Source organism: Pelodiscus sinensis, chromosome 17 (genome assembly GCF_052426305.1).
Source record: "Pelodiscus sinensis isolate ZL-2025 chromosome 17, ASM5242630v1, whole genome shotgun sequence".
In the NCBI taxonomy this organism is placed as follows: Eukaryota; Metazoa; Chordata; order Testudines; family Trionychidae; genus Pelodiscus; species Pelodiscus sinensis.
Window position 1 is genome coordinate 25,036,784 of NC_143068.1, and position 21,392 is coordinate 25,058,175.

Genomic DNA, 21,392 nt, shown 5'->3' on the forward strand with positions numbered 1-21,392 from the left:
AATTATGTTATAATCAAATCATAATCATACAGTTATGAAGAATGTGGGGTACAGTGTCACACTAACCACCACTATTCAGTTAGAGCATGTACCGGGAGTCAGCATTCCTGGGTTAAACCAACTTTTCCATTGATTCGGACACCTTACCCTCTCTGTGCCTCAGTTCCCCACCAATAAAAGGCCAAGATGAGGCTCAAGGATGAGCATTTATGTATATTTGTATCCATAAGTCAATTTTATAAAGCACGAGGGCGGGGGACCATCACAGTAGAGTTATAGTATATATTAGTGTTATAAGAATGTGGCCAGATTTTATGGAATGCTTATAGGATGCTGCATGTGTTAATTGTACTTAACGCTATAATGTCTGTATCCCATGGTATAATATTTAAATGTTCACTCTGCAGCTTTCAAAATGTTTGCTAAAAGGGGTGTCATCTCCTGCCCAACAAGAGAAGACAATGGGCAAACCATTGTGGACATATGACTTTGTTGATGGCTTCCCCCACATTCATGCACAAACCCTCATTCCCCTCAAAGCCTGAATAGTAGGGGAAGAGACTAAAAATGACTGTTAAGGAAAAATTGTTATTCCTATGTTGCTTGAACTCTGGGGCTATGTCTACACTGCCGGTATTCCAGAAAAACCCCGCTGCGTCCAGGGAATGCGTTGGCTCTTCTGCTTTTTTTTTTTTGCGGAAGAGCAGATGCACTCTTTTGAGGAGCCCTGTATACCTTGTTCTATGAGGAATAAGGGCTCCACTGAAAGAGGAGGCTTTTCTGCCATTTGGCCTCATCTAGACAGGGTCAAATGATGGAAATGCCTCTTCCAGAAAAGCAATTGGGAAAAGCAATGCAAACTGCGGAGTGCAATTTGCATAGCTTTTTCCGAAAAAAAAGCCTATAGTGTAGACCTAGCCTGTGTGTGTGTGTGACGATTTCTAAGTGTAAGCAAGGGATCCCCAGCTATTTAGGATATATAAAGTCTGCATATTATAGCAGCTGTTATCATCTTTTTGTACCTAAGATTATATGTAATTTCAGTGTGTATCTTTACTTGCTTTAATTTTATAAATTACCCTCATTTCTTTTTCCTAGTTAATACATCTGATAGTTGGTTTGTTACAGGATTGTCTACAGGAGTTGACTTTGCTTTGACAGCACAATACAATTGCCCTGGGTTAAGTGACTGGTCTCTTGGAACTAAGAATAACCTGAATATTGTTGTGTTTTTGATGTAAGGGGCCATCTGTCACAGAGACAAGCCTGCTTGGGTGGCAAGAGAGCCCAGTGCCCAAGAAGACTATCTGTGACCCTGTGGTAAGATGGTAAGTGTGCTTTAGGAGCTCTCACTTTCTACTGGGTGGGTAAAATCTAATTAGAACATAAAACCAGTTTGTGTTTGTGCCCTGTTCCTTGGCAGTCTGCTCTGAGGTTGACACTCCTGCTCATGAACCACATCAGCACCATGGCAAGAGCAGAGAGGGGCAGTCTTACAACTGCTTTTTGGCTCCTTTTTTCTCAATGCAGCCTCCAGAGAAAGGAGGTCACAGGACACCAAGGACCGAAGCCCTAACATTTATTGAGCACTTTACGCTCTCTGCCAGCACCCTACAAATAATTCTGATTCATGGTCTGATTCATGGTGACTGATTCATGCTCACTATACCCCAGAGAGGTGCCATGGTACAATTACCTCCACTTTACAGAGGAAGAAACTGACCTTAGAGAAGCGAAGCGACTTGCCCATGATCACACAGAGAGTCTATGGCAGAGGCTAAGAATAGAAGCCAGATGTTTCCATCCCAGAGCTGCTCTCCACTAGCCCTACTGCTTCCCTAGCGTATTGGCAAAGCACAGAGGGGTGCCCACCCTATAGAGGTCCATGCAAAGTGGCATTAGACGCGTGTGTGTCTCGAGAAATGTGCTTGACATCATGTTCAGCTAACGGATGGGAACATTTGCTTAATGACTAGAGTGCATGGTGTTTGGGCTGCTAATGCATCCTAAATCCTCACGGCTAACTGGCTGTTGTTTGTAATTGCCATTACAGTGGAGGTAATTAAGGCAGCAGGTTTAGATGCTAATGTTTATTCTAATACTTTGAGAAGAATTGTGTTGTCCCCACCCCCGTTACCCTCTGTCTTGCCTTTGTTCTTTCACATTTCAAAGTCTTTCCCCTGCATTTGACACTCGTTTTATTTTTTTTCCACACGCTTCCCCAGTGCCCTGCATGTCTGGGAAACAGAGATAAAGCCAAGCAACCATGAGGAACTCAGACTGGCAGATAGTTACATGAAACATTCCACGCTCTCCTCTGTTCTCCTGGATGGTGCCTAGATGCCAAGGTGATAGGTACCTTAATACTCTAGACAGAAAGGTTAGACAGACAGTAGATGCAAGTGAATTATGCATGAGAAGGAGAGTAGATTGGTTTGTGCCAGTGCTCTGATTTCTCCTAAGGTGCACAATGCCTATTAAAGCTGAATGAGAAAGAACTTCAGGTATATTTTTAACATAGTGAATAATATGATAATAAAATGCGAACAATATTCCCTCCTTCTACAGTATCTTGCATCAGAGGCTAGTAGACTTAATACTCCTCAATGCAAGCATTCATTCACTTGTGATGCAATTAATGGAATAAATTTCAGAGTTCCCCTGTAAAGTAGACACGTTTTACACCCATTTCACAGAGCGGAAAAGTGAGTCATGCCGTAGGAAAAGCTCCCGTTTTCCTAAGTGGCCACTAATTTTGTTGCCTCCATTTTTCGATGGCTAACTTGAGATACCTTTGGCCTGATTTTCAGAGGAGTTAAGCATGGACACTGGCATTGGCTTCAATACAATCATTGCCTGACGTATCACTAATTGATGCCCTAAATGTGGCTACAGTGTCTTTAAGGACACAGAGCTCTGTCCTAGTGGGAGGAGCTAACTCCAGGACAGCTTCTTACAAGGGGAGAAGCCTGTTGTGTAGTAGTAAGCCTGACTAGTTAAGGACTATCAACAGTAGGTGGCAGTAAAGGGTTGTACTTGGCAAAATAACCTATTTTCACTTGATCAATATGTGCATGATAAAAAGGACCATTTCCCCTCTGGGGGACACTGCCTGCCACTTTCCCAACCATTCAAAGTAAAGACAAGAAACATCTGGCGTTTGTGCAAACCTTTGTCTCGCTTAATCAACTCTGCCATTGCAGCGACTGCAGTGTGGATGACCGCTTGGTCTCTGCTGTTCTGTGCCAGTGGCACACAACAACATGTTAGTCTTCTCTCAAGAACTAAGAAGCTTTGACTGAAGCCATCAGGCCCAGCACCGGGATGCTTGATGCTGTGAGCTACCCAGACGGTCAGACAAAGTGCTCTAATGGCTGGGGCCCTAGACTCTATGGGTCTACACTGGCCCCCTACCTTCCAACTAGGGACGCTAATGTAGACATTTGAAATTGCAAATGAAGCCCGGGATTTAAATATCCCGGGCTTTATTTGCATCTTCCCGTCCAGGCACCATTTTTAAATCCCCTTAGTCCGAACTAACTGCCCGCGGCTACACGCGGCAGTTAAACGTTAATTCAAACTAAGTCCTTAGTTCGAATTAACTGTTACACCTCATTCCACCCCCTCTCCTCCCCTCTCCCGCCTCCTTTCCCCAGTCTCACCAGAATTTCATTCCCTCCCCACCAGTTTTGTTAAATAAAGAGAGTTTGTGTTCATGAAAATATGTGTATTTTATTTGACATCAGGAAGGGGGGTTAGGGAGGGGTAAGTGGAAGGACGTGAGGGAGGAATGAGGTACAAGGCCCCAGTGGGGCAGTCCAGGGAGGCTCTTAGTGCTCAGGGTGGAAGCTCTCCCGCAGGGCCTCCTGGATACTGACAGCCCCCGAATGGACCTCCCGGATGGCAGCCAGGCTCACAGCAATGCGTCCAAGAGAAGCACCAGAGTGCCCAGGGGCAGCTCTGACTCCATGTTGCAGAGTGCTGTGGTGTCCCGAGTGAGGGCAACCAGAGCACGCAGAGACAAAATGCTTTGCTGTCCCTCATCGAGTTAGGCAAGCAAGCAGGGAAACCTGAGAACTGGCTGTCCGGGGCGGGGGGGGTCCCTTTAAGCACAGACCTCAGACAGCCTCAGGCAGCAGCCCCACACAGTAAGTCCTGACCTGGTGCTCTGCCAGACCTGGTTCTGGCCAGCCTTAAATGCAATTCAGAGTCCACTCAGTGTGGACATGCTATTTCGAAATAGCAAAATGCTATTTCGAAATGCATTTTATGTATAGACGCGTTATTTTGAAATAAGCTATTTCGAAATAAGACATTTCAAAATAACACTGTAGTGTAGACATACCCCCAGAGACTTCCTCCTCTTCCTATGTAACCCAGGAAACAAAAGGATTCAGTGTATGAATCCCCTTTGTGTTGCACACAAGAGCCAGTTTCCCTGTGATGGACACACACTTCACCAGTACCGTGCAGGAACATATGCATCCAGGTATTATCACCAGTGTGTGCACCATAGTGTAATCTTGTACATGTGCAAGTGTTGAAATTGCAGAGGCTGGCTTTGCAGATGCAAATGCTAGTATTTCTGTGTTTGTTTCTGCTGGGCTGCAGATGTTTAGCAACAAGGATGCCTGCTTAATCGGACAGCGATGTAGAGTATAAGTTAGGGCTCTGCTGAAAATCAACCTCTCAGTGTCTTTTACATCAGATGCAAGACTGAGGCACTTTGCGCAAAATGTGTGATGTGAGCAAGGCTAAATTCCAACCTGGTAATTAGATTCTGCTGGTCTGCTTTCTCCCTGATTGAAACTAGCAAGGAGGTCATTTTCCATTTCCTCTTGTAGCAACAATCGTGTGGTGAATTCTAGCTACATTCCACCCCGGTGGATCGTCAATTTCAAAGGTGAGGGAACAGTCTCGGTCTATACTGTGTGTGAAGCAGTGGGTGATCTTTAGGATGAAAGGTGTTATACAAGAATATGTATGCCCTGTTATTGTAAATTGCAAGTACCGCATGTGCAATGCAAGCAGGCCATGTGCTTTCACTGACAAGTCTTGGAGGGGCATTACATTTGAGTAAATATCAAATCTCTGTGCCTGTCTGAGTTTGACCAGTACATCTGGCTAGTTGGTTGTCAGTACTATCGGGTATTGACTACATCACGAGGTTCTTAAATCAGCCCACAAACGGATGGCGGAAGTAAGCTGGTGCGTTCTGGTGCAGCGTACAGATAAGAGAATGGCCAGCAGGGGTCAGGGCTCTGCTGGCCGACATATACTGATGGGCTGGGCTGGGCTGGAGCCAGCATCCACAGGTCATTGGTGGTGTGACCAGAGCGCACACAGGCTCCAGCCCCAGTGCTTGGATGGTCGGGCAGCATGGTCTCCACTGCCCCAGCCAGACCCAGGGATCCAACGGCCTGGTAGCGTGGTCCCTGGTGTTCCAGCCAGCCCCACATTCTCCCACCTCCCTGTCCTGACTCCTGCACCTCCCACATCCCCACACTCTGCCCCCCAGAACCTCCAACCTCCTGCCATGAGTCCCCCCACACCTCCCAAACCCTCCACACTCCATCCCACACTAACATTTCTTACAGGTATTGTGGTATCACAACCTCCTCCAACTGCCCTGAACCCCCTTCCCCAAAGGTTGAAATACAACAGAACCTCTATGAAATGTAAAAACTTCAGAGGGGGAGCTGAGCGAGTCTGTAACAGGAAAAACTTAAAAAACAACGATTAGTCTAGTAGCATCTCAAAGACTAAATAGTTACAAAAGGCTGATAAGAACCATTAGTTTGTGCTTGGAAAGAAAGATGATGATGATGTCTGTGTAGACTCTGGTGTTGGTCATCTTCCTTTCCAAGTGCAGACTAATAGTTCTTTTCTATTTAGTCTTTGAGATGCTACTAGACTAATTGTTGTTTTTTAAGTTTTTCCTGTTACAGACTCACTCAGCTATCCTTCTGAAGCTTATCTACTCAATGACTTTTTTTTCTTCCTCCCCTTCTATGTTTTTCTTTACCCCTATCCCCTCCCTTCCCTTATTTATTCTTGGATCTAGACTTCCAACACTCCGGTCATCTGAAGAAGTGGGTTGTGCCCATAAAAGCTCATGATACCTTCTGCATGTTTTGTTAGTCTTTAAAGTACTACTAGAATATTTGTTGTTTTTTACGTTTTTTTATTAAATGTAAGTTACTTTGACCCCTGCCTCAAATTTAGGCAGTAGTTTGGAGAAAGAAAATTACCGCATCACTTCCTCTCTTCTCTGTCAATCCAGAGAGATTGTGGAGATGAAGGTGCAAGCTGAGAGCCAATAGTAAGTTCTTAGGGCTTGTTTCTACGACATGGTGGATTGAAGTGGCAGTGATCAATCTACCGGCAGTCAATTTATCATGTCTGCTAAATGCGATGAATTGACCTCCGAGCACTCTCTCATCAACTCTGGTACTCCTCCAGGATGAGAAGAGCAGTCGGAGTTAATGGGAGAGCAGCCCCCGTCTACCTTACACACAGAAGGGCTGTATCTAGACTGGCCAGTTTTTCCGGAAAATCAGCCGCTTTTCCGGAAAAACTTGCCATCTGTCTACACTGGCCACTTGAATTTCCACAAAAGCACTAACTTCCTACTGTAAGAAATCAGTGCTTTTTGCGGAAATACTATGCTGCTCCCGTTTGGGCAAAAGTCCCTTTTGCACAAAACTTTTGCGCAAAAGGGCCAGTGTAGACAGCTGAGATTTGTTTTCCGCAAAAAAGCCCCGATCGCGAAAATGGCGATCGGGGCTTATTTTGTGCAAAAGCACGTCTAGATTGGCCACGGACGCTTTTCCACAAAAAGTGCTTTTGCGGAAAATCATCTGTGCCAATCTAGACGCTCTTTTCCGAAAATACTTTTAACGGAAAACTTTTCCGTTAAAAGCATTTCCAGAAAATCATGCCAGTCTAGACGTAGCCAAGATGTTGCGGTAAGTACGTTGACTTCAGCGATGCTATTTGTGTAGCTTAGATTGACCGGGGATGCGTAGTGTCAACTAGGCCTCATGTAACTATGTTATGAGCTTTAGGATTGTTCAGTCCTTGGATCTGGACTACAAAAAGAAATTGGCTGCTCTATTTATTCTTCAGTCATTTTCCCAGAACTATGCCGATATGCCTTAGGGCCTGCATTTATTTCCTCCAAGTTCAGCAAAACACTTAACCACATGTTTACATCCTGTAACACTGATGAGACTGAAGCATGCGAATAAGTGATTTCTGGATGATGTCTAGGACTCCCAGAGCAGTGAATATGAGTAACAATTTTAGATGTCTTCTTCCACTCTTCTGCCAGAGGTGCCAGCATTCACTGCCCACTTAACTCATTTTCAAACATGCACTTTCATGCTTTCTCCCATGATGCCCATCACGTCTCCCCATGAACACGTGTAAAGCCACCTCATTGGGCAACTTCAAATCCTTCCTAAAAGCTCTCTGGTGCAGGAATGTCAACAGAAACTTGGCAATGGTTAGAGAGCTGGTGTGCAGAGACCACAGATAGAAGCACAAACTCTCTGAAATACATACCACATTTGTGAGGTTCACATGACTTTTGTAGGCGATTTGTGACCTATTTTTGTGCACACCATTAATGCATTTATTTGTGCAAACCATCCTGGTGGGCATGTGGTGGCTGTTTAGATAGTCAAGCTTCATTTCCATTTGCAAGTCTTCTATGAAAAAACGCCCCTGGAACTTGGGGATCAGTTTATATTCATGATGAAGGAGGGAAAAGGGAGGAGAAGGGGGTAAGAGTTAGAAGGCGCTTTACAGAAATGCACAGTGGACAAGTAATCAAGCCAATTAACTGTAACAGGGGATGGGATTCATAAACTAATTCCAGGCTTGTTTCATGCCAAGTGAGCAACATGCCCTGGATCCTGGGAGATCTGTAAGTTTACCCTGTCTTGAGGCTATGGTGAGCTATTCCCAGGGAAGTGCTGCTAAGATTCTGATTTCACTCAGCTGTTTGGGCTGGAGAATGTACACACGTGGCCCCAACTGCTGCTGATGGCAACCACAGGGCAAGCACACATACTCCTGTACATGCGAGGCTGCTGCTCAGAGACACCTGTAGGCTAGAACTGGCTGTAGGAAAGCCAGGTCCTGTACACTGCAGCGTGCAGCCTCTGCACATCTTGGCCGCAGATCATCCTTTGTGCCACCCTGTGGCCAGGAAGGAAAGGAATCCAAATTTCCCCCCAAGCTCTGCCCTCCCAGGCTGGAGCTGTAAGGAGCCACTGTGTGCATGGGAGGAAGAGAGGTCCCCTTTTCAGAGACATGGATGGAAGGTCAGTCTCCACTGTCACCATCCAGCCACACCCTGAACATTCATCCGTGGGTTGTCCTGTTTGTGGTTTTATGAGGTGATTTTTCAGAAGGCCTGATGCTTGGATTACCTCCCTCATGGGGGCTCGAAGAATTCATACCCCTCTTCTTCTGCCTGCAAAATGAATTGCGGGCAACAACCAGCGCGCCCGCACCATACTGTATTTAGACTTAATTTATAAGCCTATAGGCAAGCCTTGGGCATCAGTACAATGAGCTAAATTCATAGTCCCGTTGGGCTAGCCACGCGGTGATAGAGTAACCTTTCCATGTAACAAAGCACATTCATCTGAGTGGAAAGAGTAAGTGCCCATATTTGTTCCTTCAGTGTTGTTGCAGGTATAGAAATGTGGGCCCCCAACTGCACCTACACCAAAGGAGGAGGGGGCCTCACCTCTTCCACAACTCTGGCCCTACAAATAAGCATAAGAGATGTTAGGATGTTATGATTGGATGTTAGGAAAAACTCCAAGTACAGTTCTGCACTGGAACAGGTTAACTAAGGAGGCTGTGGAATCCCTGCCACTGGGTAGTTGGGTGGGATTTAGAAACAGGCTAGACAAACACCTGTCAGGGATGGTCTAAGGCTACTTTATTCCACCTCAGCATGGGGGCAGGACTAGGGGACCTCTTGAGCTCCCTTCCAGGCTCAGCCCTACATTCCTCTAATTCTGAGTGTAGTGTGCGTGCACGCGTGTGTGCAGGACATATTTGTACAATTGTGTGTGTCTGTATATCCATTGTGCTGTGTGTCTCAGTGCTAGGATGGGTAGGAATGGTGTCCCTAGCCTCTGTTTGTCTGGAAATGGGTGACAAGGGAGGGATCACGTGAGGATTATCAGTTGCGTTCCCTCCCTCTGGGGCATTTGGTGTTGGCCACTGTCGGCAGACAGGATACTGGGCCAGATGGACCTTTGGTCTGACCCAGTCAGGCTGTTCTTATACTCTTATGTTCTTATGTTCAATGTACAGGACAGATTTGCATCCACGAGCGAATGTTCCATGCTCACCACTGTAAAGTTGGTTTACTGGATCTATGCTTATTCTAGCTCATGCTTTCTCACTCAAAATGTAGGAGAACACTGTGCTACATCACAGCTCACATTGTGGGCAAAGGTTGATTTTTCAATGGTGACCACTTTATTTGTTGCTGAAGTCAAAACATATGCATGTGCACGTGAATATGTCTCTGTGCATGGAACACAAGACTAGCAGCAACTGGCAAAGATCTAGACAGCAAATGACTTGTTCTCCCCTTGTGCATTATGTATATAGACAGGACTTGTAAGGAATCGAGAAAAGACAGCAGGAGGTGTAATGAAATCATCTGAGAGAGGTGAAACACCAGAGTCTGCAAAGGCACCAGTTACCAGCCACCCCACAGGGCTGCTATCTGTGAAAAGGCTGCACAACCATCTGTCACCTTGAGTTGGCACAGGAGCTGATGGCCAACTTTCCAAAAGTGTCCAGGTCCCCCTCTCCCTTCTGAGAATGATGGGAGCTGCTGCCTGATTGCTGTTCAAAATCTTGTGGGGCTGGAAGGCTGGGGAGAGGAGCCCAGAGGGGAGGCTGGTGTCTCCCCTCCCTCCACCCCGACTTTCCCTGGTCCAGAAAACTCCATTGTCTGGGACTGGTCAGGTCCCGAGGATGCTGGACCAGGGAGGTCCAATCTTTATAGAGCGACAATGCCCTGTTCACACCATGTATATCCATTGCCCGTGTGTCTAAATTGCACTTCAGTCTGTAATGCCATCACTTTTCCAGCAGAGGGTTCTCAAGCCCCAAATATAAAGGTATAGGAAGACAACTGCAGCCTGAGGTTGGCAGGATCACTTTCTGCCTGGGAGTTATTTTACAACCCCTCTATTCTATCCTGGAGCTGGTATTTTGGGGATGGAATCTCTGCGGGGTATTAGCTTTGGAATCTTTCTTTGCAGTAGCATGTGGATCGTCTCACAGTTTTCAGATGGGGGTGAGAGTCTCTTTTATTCCTCCCAGGCCACCCTCCCCCCACGCCTTAAACCAACAACCTGCATTAGGCTGAAGCAACCCTTCCAGCTGAGAAGGCAGCAAGAATTCCAGAGCCTGTGACAAATGCTTCCAAGGGCATGCGCTGACCAATGCACAGAGTAGGCAGCCTCTATAATGCTCCCACACCATCCACCCCAGCCCCTTAAATGACATTGCCTTTCTTGGCTGCACTCAAGGTGCCCGCTATTTCATACATTCTTCCTTGAAATTAAAATCAGCTCCATAGTTAGAATTATCCCTCTCTGTGGGTGCTCATAAACTGGCGACTGTAAGTTGCTTCTGAGCAAAGATCCGCACACACTAGCTTGTAATTTACTGAAGAATCTCCTCCGAGTGCTGAAAAAAATGTATTCTGATTCGTTACAGTATTGTAGCATCAGTTGTGAACAGTAGGCAGCGTGCCCTGCTTTGTTGTTGTAGGGTCTCTCCCATAATTGGGTGTGCCAATTTGTTGCAGTGTTGTAAGGTCACTCAGGAGCAGTAGGCAGCATGCATAGAGCCCTGCAACTCTGAGGATATCTGCTTTATACCTGCAGGTATCCACATCCACAGACAGGGATGCAGATATCCATGGTTCATTTTTGCAGATGCAGTCACCAATTTTGTATCCGCGCAGGGCTCTAATGAACTGTTTTGTTATTGTAGGTTTCTAAATGGGAGCAGGGCTGCTAGCGTCAGATTTTGAAAAAGCCAGACCTGATGTGTATAAAAGCATTCATCAAAAGAACCGTGAATTTTACATACAGATGTAAGGGAACAAAGTCAGGTGCTATAAGTCAAATTCTGGGTCATGCAATCCTAAGTATTCCTTTCAAAGGTAAGGATGCCACGTTACCACATCCTACATGCACCCTCTATGGTTTTTAACTTTACAAATACACACTAAATAAAGTGAGCAAATAACTGTTTATTATTGCACGTAATCCAGCAGAACGGACTTAACATTCTGGCCAATATTATACTGAGCATAGTACACATCTTTCAAAGCCTGTGAAGAAGGCATTCTCTGTGAAGAATGAAACCGTTCTCTATCTTTGTAAGACCTGAAAAGTTAATCAAAATTTCCTGGTCATTTTTGCAGGCATGCAGTTTGAGGGAAATTTGTTATTCTGTATCTAAAAAATCCCCAAAGCCCTAAGAGACTATATATATTTAAATATGCCTCGTAGGGCTTTTGTTTATGAAAGCAAATCTATCTACTCGTCTACTTTTCTGAGAGCATTACTGGGAAGAAAGCATACTACTGAGTGCACATCACATGCATACAAAAGTGGGAGAGAAATTGCCTCCGCATTTTTTTAAAAGATCCGGTTTTGTGCTTAAATATAAATAACAATCTCTTAGATCTCTCAATCATATATGTGGTTAAAAAAAGCAACAGGCATATTGAAACTGTACAGCTGGCAACTAAGTACCAGCAAATGGGTCATAACATTTCAAGCAACTGAGCCTGGTGTTTACATTTATATTTAGAAAAAGAAGAGAGAGAGAAATAAAAAGATGAATTGTTAGTACCTTGTGCTCTGTGAAAGTTCCTAAAAGATACTTCCCTGCTTTCTCAGGGCTGGAACAGCCACATGGTTTCCAGAAAGGGATCAAATTAATTTTCCCTCCCACAGTTAATACCATGTATTTGCTACTGTAGCAACATTCCTGAGCTAAATAAAGTCACAAAATAAACATGGTTGGAGGAAAAAAAGAACAAAATTATCATCACTTCTGTTTATCTTAATTTTATCTCCAACAACTGATAAATTATACCTAAGCAGAGTGAAGATTTTACCCCAGTGTTTCCAAGATGTATCAATCCATACACATTTGCTCCATTGTATTTGAAATCCTTGCAGATTGGCATCTGGAACTCTGTTTCCCTCCCTCCTCCTTCAACAATCAGTTTTCTTCCTTCCTTTCCTATTTCCTTTCCTATTTATCATTTTCCTTTCCTATTTTCTCCCAGCCGTGCTGTGGGGACTTCAGGGTACATGAGGTGCATGATCAACTGTAAATACATTACTTAGGTACCTTAGGGTGTGTCTAGACTACATGCCTCCTTCGACGGAGGCATGTAGATTAGCCAGATCGGAAGAGGGAAATGAAGCCGCGATTAAAATAATCGCGGCTTCATTTAAATTTAAATGGCTGCCCCGATCTGCCGATCAGCTGTTTGTCGGCAGATCGGGGGAGTCTGGACGCGATGCCCCGACAAAGAAGCCTTTCTTCATCGACACAGGTAAGCCTGGTTTCACGAGGCTTACCTGTGTCGATGAAGAAAGGCTTCTTTGTCGGGGCATCGCGTCCAGACTCCCCCGATCTGCCGACAAACAGCTGATCGGCAGATCGGGGCAGCCATTTAAATTTAAATGAAGCCGCGATTATTTTAATCGCGGCTTCATTTCCCTCTTCCGATCTGGCTAATCTACATGCCTCCGTCGAAGGAGGCATGTAGTCTAGACACACCCTCAGAAATTTATACAAAATACATACTGATTTTAAAGAGAAAAAACTGTCCAAGCACTCAGTCTCACACTAAGCTGTAACTTCATCTGTGCCATCTTTATATCCTTGTATTGCTAAAGGTCAGACCATACCACGTAGGAAGCATCTCATTACAAAAGCATAGTAGGACTCTCAGTTTTAGTTCTTTTTAAGTATTATTGCATAATGTTAAGGCCTTTCAGTCTCGAAAACCAGAATGATGCCTAGAATTATCGCCTCTTTATTTGATTGCTGGTTAAGGCCTGTGTGGTACTGTGTCTTTTAAAATCTGAGGCCCAAATATATCAGAGCCTGTCTGGATTCCTTGTGTTGTTTCCTTTCTCTCTTTTAATGGTTCCACAATATGTTTGTTTGAAAAATCCATTCCCGTTGGTTGGAACAAGAGGGTCGGAAGGCCATGGCTGTAGCCCAAGGATGAGACACAGCAGACACTGGCGATATGTAGTGATGGTGTTTCTGTATTTGGAAGCCAATTGCCTAGTTTAATAGCAACTTACAGTAGCAGCATTTTAACAGGGTTTTTTTTTTTTAAAGGAATTAAGGCAAAATATTTCGTCTCAAATTACAGCTGTGGAGTAATTTGCTGCAAAAGTATCTTATGTAATATTGGTGACATGGACAACTCTCAGCAGCCTGATCTGGTGTAAGAGGTGCTGTGTAGTTTTTAAGCATACCTGGTTTCCACCTGCTAATATTTGTCCACTCAAGTAAACAGCCTCTAATTAGCCTGTTAAGCATGTACAACACCATGCAACCTGCCTACTGGTTCTTCAGCAGCCGCATGTATGACCCAGCTGTCTGGTGTGAGGCTGCTTGCTTGCTTTACACTCAGCTCAATTTCAGTTGCCCCTCAGCAGGAAATTATTATGGAAGAGAGGAGAGGAAATTATGTTGGTTTCTTCATGGTAGGTGATATTAGATTCACTGACTTCCAACTATGGGGTCCCTCAAGGCTATGCCTTGTTCGTAAGTCATTTAACTCCTTTTGTGGAGCAGCAGGGGAAGTAGCCTAAGGCTTTTGCTAAGACTGATAATACTCCTGGGTTTGGTGGAGTGGTTAAACAATTCCAGCTCTGGGAGGGTGTGATGTGTGCTCCTGCTTACCCCGTGCATTGCATTGTCTCCTTGCTTTTATTGACATTTTCTGGGAAAATTTTTGACATTGAGTCGGTCAAGGGCATCAGAGAACAGAGGGCACTTAAGTGTACACACTTCTACAACTACAGATAAATCCCTCTTCCCTGGCATGATCAGGGACTTTGGTGAGGACACGTTAAGGCAATGGCTAGTTCCTACAAAGGAAAGAACAAGAAAAGTTTACAAAAATCCAGGTTTCTTGTCTGACTGGAGAGTCACCCACCGACTGGGAGCAGTGAAGCTAGCCAGATACTCAGAAAACTTTCTTTGAAAGTTCATGTTTCCTGTGCAACGTTAGGTTCTAACGTCCTCCTGGTTGATGTTTCTGTATGTCCAAGCATTTAATCCCTGCCAAGGTCCATGGTTTACAGCAGTGGCAACATCTGTCCTGAACAAAGATCAATGGAAGAGTCAGTGAGGAGCAATATGTACAACCATTCCTAGGTGTGTGGTATGAGAACGCAAGGAGCTTCTGGTCAGAGGGAGTGTGCTAAGATGGCATCTCCCTTTCTCCCTGGATCCTTTATAAGGGAGGATGCTGGGATCTGGTCCTTGAGGCTTAAACACAAGCTTCACATTCTGCAAATTGTCTGTGGGCAGACCTGGAATAAACTTGAACTGGCCACTTTCAAAACCATCTCTTTCAAGTCAACCAAAGCCTCAAGAAGAGTCTTTTATCCAATGGGGCCACTAAGAGCTGCTTTTTGTCCTACTGCGAAAGGCAGCAAAGACAATTAATGTATTTCCCCCACTGGTTTCATTCACACACTTGAAATAATGATTAATACATTAAGCCACATAAAGCAGGGTTTAGCTGAGCTGTTTTATCTACTAGTTGCCCCAACAGAGGCTATGTCTCGACTGCAAGCTTCTTTTGGAAGAAGCTTTTCTGGAAGAGAACTTCCAGAAAAGCTTATTTTGAAAGAGAGTGTCCACACAGCAAAAGTGCAATGAAAAAGCGATATGCTTTTTCAAAATAGAGTGTCCAATCAATGTGGGCGCTATCTCACATTTAAGTTGTGATTAGTCTGGATGGAGTGGCCACCAGGGCACCCGTGTTATTTCCTAGAGGTCTCTTCTTTCAAAAGAACTGCCTTTTCTGCCTCCACACATGCCTTTTTCTGAAAAAGCTTTTTTGGGAAAAAGGCTTCTTCCTCATAGAATGAGGTTTACTGCCGTTGGAAGAACTCCTCTGTTCTTTTGACTGTCTGTCAAAAGAACTCATTGGCAACGTGGATGCAAGTATTATTTTTCCGGAAAAATGGCCATTTTCCTGGAAAAACACTGCAGTGTAGATGCATCCAGAAAGGGAGCTTGATTCACGTTTTGAGTGGACGTGGGCTGAAGAAAGAACTGTGAGCACTAGGTTCAGGCTTGAGGCCAAGTTAGGACTAAGGTTAAGGTGCAGATTCAGTAGCTGCTTGCTTGTTTGCAGCCCAAGATAGTAAAAAACTTGTGTGAACTTATGATAAATTTACTGTTTGGGGTTGCAGCCTCATGTGGACTGTATACAAGGTGCCACCATGCATAAACTAAACCTTCATCCCCATTCAGTGTCCAGACCATCCCTGAACTGTAGTTTAATCCTAATCTGAACCAGGCTAACTTTACTATAGCTGGAAAACTTACTCTGTAAACAGGGGAGCCGACAGCCTGTGCGAGCCCTGAGCAAGGTGGGGGAAGGGCCTGGCTCTCCTCTTCCAGAATGCTGGAATGGGTGGGGCCTTAAGCAGAAGCGGTGGGGCTGGGGACAGCCATCCCTCCACGCTGCCCAGAGTGTGGCGCACTCTCCCCTCCCCAAAACCTCTGAGGTGCATGAGCACATGGTGTGGTGCACCAGCAGCAATTTAAAGGGCCTTGGGCTCCCAGCCGCTCCCTTTCAATTGCAAGGCCTTGGGGCAACTGGTCCCTTTGCCTCATCCCCCCACCCCCTACCCGTCAGCCAGCCTATCTGTAAGTCATGCTCATTTACCTTGAGTGGGGGGTGAAGGGTAAAAGTTTATCATGTGACTTACATTCAATCAAAGCAGTTAAAATTTTAATGTTGGAAAACAAAGTCCTTCCCATGAAAAAAGCAAATGACCAAGAATTCATCAACTACAGTAAAAATTAGCGAATATAACCCGCGCACGAGTATAACCCGCAGTTTTCCCCGATTGAGTAAAAAAAGTCTTGTATACCCCGCGCACTTGTATAGCCCGTGGGGTATACAAGACTTGGTTTTACCTTGTATTTCACACTGTGCCGGGGGGGGGGGGGAATTCTGAGGCCGGGAGGTGGGGGGACTTAGCCTGCTTGCAGGAGAGGAGCTGCACTCACCCCCTGGTTCCTGTGCAGCCGCAGCAAGGCCCAACCTCCGGGCGGGGGAGCACTTACCTCCTGGTTCCCGCGCAGCTGCACTCACTCCCCGGGTGAGTAAAAAAAGTTTTGTATACCCTGTGGACGAGTATACCCCACGGGGGTGGGGCGCAGGGTTTGTAAAAACGCATATAACCCGTGGGATATATGCGCTAATTTACGGTAATAGTTTTGATCATGAATGCATTTGAGAATCCCTATCTGTTTGAGAACTGACAAGACAAAAAGAGGTGATCTTTGTTGAATGAATTATTTGTTGTGAATTATTGGCCCAGAAGGAATTTAAAAAAGAAAAAAGGCGGAGTCTTTCTTTAAGGAATTATTCAAAGCAGGCGTTGGAAATTTTCTCCCAATCAATGCATGTCACTGTTTCATTTCCATGTATTTAGCAATCTTACCTTGTCTGAGGGGTGCATCATGTCAGAAAATGTACAAATAAGATGGCCAGACCAATATTCAATAAGATGACCATGCAGATCATGATTGTGTTAGGTCCCTAAAGGGAAAAAAACAAAGCAGAGTATTATCCACCATGATTCAAAGGAGGACACAGATACAGTTCCCTGAGCTACTGCCTAATTTAAAAAGGATTTTAACCAATTTCTTTCAAAAACGGGTTCTTAAGTGTAGACAATTAATTGGCCTGATTTTCAAAAATACTGAGTACCTCGCAGTTCCCACTCTTGATCCTCTGATTAAATTTTCTTTCCTGTTTCACCAGGCTGAAAAGACCATGGCAGGCTCTCTGCTCTTGTCACAACAACTAATACAATTCAAAATTCTACCACCTTTATCACAAATTGTCTATGTTTGCAATGTTGCTGTTTTTAAGAAGAAAAAGTTGTTTTATTTTTGTCAGAGTGTCCTAATTTGGGACTAGACAAGAAAACAGCCTGTGAAGAAACGAAAAGCCATTTCCTTGTGATATTGATTTTCCCATCGTTGTTTTATTGTATTATCTGATGTTCTAACACTGCCATGGGTCTGGGAGAAAACCATTTTAATTTCCTCATAGGTGAAGAGATAGATGAAGCACAGGCTTATTTTATACACCCACATCGGATGTGTGAAAATGGTTTCAGTCATCGAGAGAAACAAAGGAACATTTTAAATACAATGTTAGACAGTAATTTTCTGTATGACCATTTCTTTTCCATCCAGAGGCAGGACTTGCTGTGAAAGTTCCTTGGGAAGAGGGGGAGAGAATCTCTTACAAATGATCATGGGATCCAAAGGAAAATTGGAGGCCTCTAAATAATTACATTGCATCACAAAAACTTGAAGTTGTGGATCCCTTCTGATCCCTTCTATGTGCACAGCTCGACTGCGGCAGCAGTGAGTGTTACAGTGATCGGGGAAGGGAAATCCATTACCTGTAACCGGAGCAGCAGAAATATGCTGCGAACAAAACCATCAAACTGAATGCATATTAATTTCAGGATGAACAGTAGTAACTGGATGCCTTCTCAGGGGGACAGTTTTAGACAGTAACCTGAGGCTGTAACGATCAGTCACCCTGACCTGTTTGTCACTGGGGCTGCCTCACAATGGATAAGAAGAGCTTTCAAACAGAATTCTGCCATCAAGCAATGAAGCCTTTGTCAAGCCATGAGCTCAAACCAAAATCCCAGATTAAACTGTCCCCAGGAGTTGGGGTCCTGAGCTGTTGGCCAGCGCTTTCCTCTCTAAGTGGGCAAACTTAAACCTGGCATCCAAACACAAACAGAAACTTCAGGGAACATTCAGATCCCAGTATCAGGACAGGGACTTGTGCTAGTATAAGGCCTTGTCTTTACTCCACGGAAGATCAATGCTGCTGCAATTGATCTTCCGGAGTTTGATTTAGCAAGTCTAGTTAAGACTCACTAAATCGAACTCACAGGGTGACCCCACTGGTGGCCAGTACTCCTGCTCTTGCGAGGACTAAAGGAAAGCCGCTGGGAGCATTTCCTCCCATTGGCCTCCCGCTGTAGGGATGCTGCCAAACTCAGCTTAAGGTAACCCAAATCCCGCTACGTGTTCTACATAGCTGGAGTTGCGTACCTTAAGTCAAGCTGCCGGGTCTAGTGTAGACCTGGCCTCAGAGAAGAATGATACTCCAGTGGTTAGGGTGGTAGCCTAGAGCACAGAAAACCTGCATTCAATTCCCTACTCTACCACAGAATTCCCATGTGACATTAGGCAAGTCATTAGACCAAGATTTTCGAAAGCAAGTAATGTTTCTGAAAAAAAATGAGGGGTCCTATGGCACCTTAAAGACTAATACATTTATTTGGGCATAAGCTTTAGTGGGCTGGGATCCACTTCATCAGATGCTGATGATTTTGACCACTGGTTCACTTGATACATGCCACCTAGCCATTTGGTAGCAACTAGGGCTTTTGATTACTGACAGTGAGAGGTAAGCCAGTGAGGATAAAGTAAGAACCCATTCTAACAGGCACCCAAACGTTGAGGCAGAAAGTCAAACCCAAACCTCATCTGACAGTCAAAACAATTAATGTTTGTAACAAAAGATTCCAAGCACCTATTCCTCCTGAGCTTGGAGGCAGAATTATCTTTAAATATGATGAGAAACACAGTGTTTATCATATTATGGCTCCATCTAAACCCGGTAGACTCTGGGAAAGCCATTTCTTATGAGGGTTCCAGCCTAATTTCTAGGCCATAAAGGTTTAAAGATGCCTCTGAAACTCTAGGCATGTAAAGCTTCAGATCCTTTTGAGGTTCATTGCCCAGCTCTTCTAGATACAAACCAGTGAGCTGGAGGTGAAAGGCCAAGTCTCGATCTCCTGAGCCTCCTGTCACTACCAGGAAACCCTGTATTAGGATGGATAAAACTACACCAGAGACCTTTCAGAGCGTCCTAGATTTTAAGGCTAGAAGAAACCTTGGAGCATCTAGTTATATTACATTTAAATTGCCTTCAATTAACCCAGACACTGGCAAAATGTTTCACTAGAAGCTGAACTCTCGACCCAGCCTTTTAATGTGCACGTGCAAATTTTGAACACACATTTGCACATGAAAATTGGTGAGAGGTGTGCTGCCACCCCCAAGCGAACACAAAATTTCAAAGGCCAGTTTGACCCCACATGCAAGAAATTCCCAGTCAGGATACCATGCAACATCACCTCTTCAAATTCATCTACTTCCTGTGCTGCTGCTGCTTCAGGGGGAGTCTCCTTCTTAGCTACCACTGTAGGTTCGAGTTTAGCCAGAGCCTTCATCTCAGTCTTTTGCTCAGGCTTGGCTTCAGTTGCAGCTTCTGCTTTCACGGCCACCTTGTGCTCAGCCTTGTGGTGTTGCTTCAGATCTTGTTTATGTTTGAGCTCCGGCTTGGGCTGCTCCGGTTTAGATTCTGCTGTGGGCACTGGTTTCTCTTCAGGTACTGGCTCATGCTGAGTGACGGGTGTGCCTCCCCTCTTCTGCAGTTCTGCTTTGTGTTCAACAGCCCTCACCTCAGTTCTTGGTTCTGGGGTGACTGATTTAGTAGGTGATTTGGGGACAGGGAATGATTCTTCCTCAAAGTCCAAGGGGGGAGTGACTGGGGAGGTCCTCACTGCGTAGCTGTGATAGCCTTGGTATAATTCGACATCGGGTTCTTGCACAATCCTCTGAAGGGGCTTGATCTCCATCTGATCTGCCGAAGTCCTGGTGTTGCTGAAGCGAATGGAGCTCTGCGAGGCAGGTCTGCTGCTGGCTTTCTCCCCAGGTGCCAACAGTGCACTGGATGGCGTGTTGGGCCTACTTCCTGTGTGGCTCCCGTCTCGGTTGGTATCCCCATTCCAGCTGCCAGGGCTGAGGAAGCCATCCCTCTGTGAACTCTGCTTTGCCCGCTTTGCCACCGGCGGTGTTCCAGCGGGACTTGGCGATGGCGTTTGGGCTGGATTTTCCTGGGGGTTGGCAGAGTCTTTCTCGTGGAGCTGAGGGCTTTCTGGAGGGGTGGGCTGTGGTGGCACTTTGGTGGGTGGTGCAGCCTCTTCCAGGTTCCCCATATTCTCAGCATTCTCAATGATTTCCTGGAGCAGCTTCCTCTTCTGGTACTCAGGGCCTGGAGGAGAAGAAAGGAAGAGATGTTCAACATCCTCAGAGAGTAGCTGCTCACCTTCCATCTGCCCCCATGTTCTCATGAGCTAATGGGTGTGAGTGAACTCATGCTCAAAGACCCCTTCAGATACTTGCTATCATGTGGGAACACAAGGGACCTACTTTTCTGATGCCCTGTGACCTCCCAACTGTTTTTTTTTAAGGGTGCAAGTTCACATCTGCAAAAAACTGCATCTACATTTTTGTGTCTGCATTTCACTACACATCAAATGATCTGATTTGTAGGTACGCACAGGAAGCTAGATTCTAGCTACTAATATACATCATGAACCTAAATTTGCACCTCCAAAACTAAATATCTGAAGCTCAGGAAGAGCGTGTTTTCAGAACCACTGACATTACAGATGGGAAAGATCCTTGAATTGGCCATCATTGCTCCCTTCAGTTAGAATCAGGACCTGCTTACAGTCTGCAACATCCACATAGTCACTTTGCCAGAATAAGGTAAATTAGAGTGTCGAATGTGGGTGAGGTAATATCTTGTATGGGACCAACTTCAGCAGGTGGAAGAGACAAGCTTTTGAGCTACACGGAGCTCTTCAGGTAAAGGTAAGGTAACACACTCTGTATGTGCTGGCTGGGTCCTGCAGGCCTCCTTGCTGTTTCTGTCATGTCCTCTATATACTGCCTTGGTTCAAGTAACTAAGGGTATGTCTACACTGCCACCCTAGTTCGAACTAGGGTGGCTAATGTAGGCATTCGAAGTTGCAAATGAAGCCCGGGATTTAAATATCCCAGGCTTGATTTGCATCTTGCCAGGCGCCGCCATTTTTAAATCCCCATTAATGCGGACTCCGTGCCCGCGGCTACACGCAGCACGGAGGTGTACCGGTAGTTCGAATTAGAGAGCCTAATTCGAACTACTTACTCCATGCCGCGTGTAGCCGCAGGCA

At 45.2% G+C, this 21,392-nt stretch overlaps 1 protein-coding gene across 2 annotated transcripts in view; it reads right to left on the reverse strand.

Moving 5' to 3' along the window:
• Positions 1-11,285: 11,285 nt before the first annotated feature.
• The window catches only part of JPH2 (junctophilin 2), a 77,838-nt gene continuing 67,731 nt past the window's right edge, over positions 11,286-21,392 (reverse strand). Inside the window, exons 4-7 of one of the 2 annotated variants that reach the window (XR_016347044.1) lie at positions 19,524-20,443; positions 16,788-16,885; positions 13,137-14,419; positions 11,286-12,648 (exon numbers count right to left, since the gene is read on the reverse strand). Coding sequence is in view for 1 of the 2 variants with exons in the window: in XM_014578147.4 (XP_014433633.3) it covers positions 16,805-16,885; positions 19,524-20,443 (1,001 nt within the window). In the remaining variant the exon portion in view is untranslated. Of the gene's footprint in view, positions 12,649-13,136; positions 14,420-16,787; positions 16,886-19,523; positions 20,444-21,392 lie in introns of those variants that run through there. The other variant, XM_014578147.4, reaches the window with a different exon arrangement.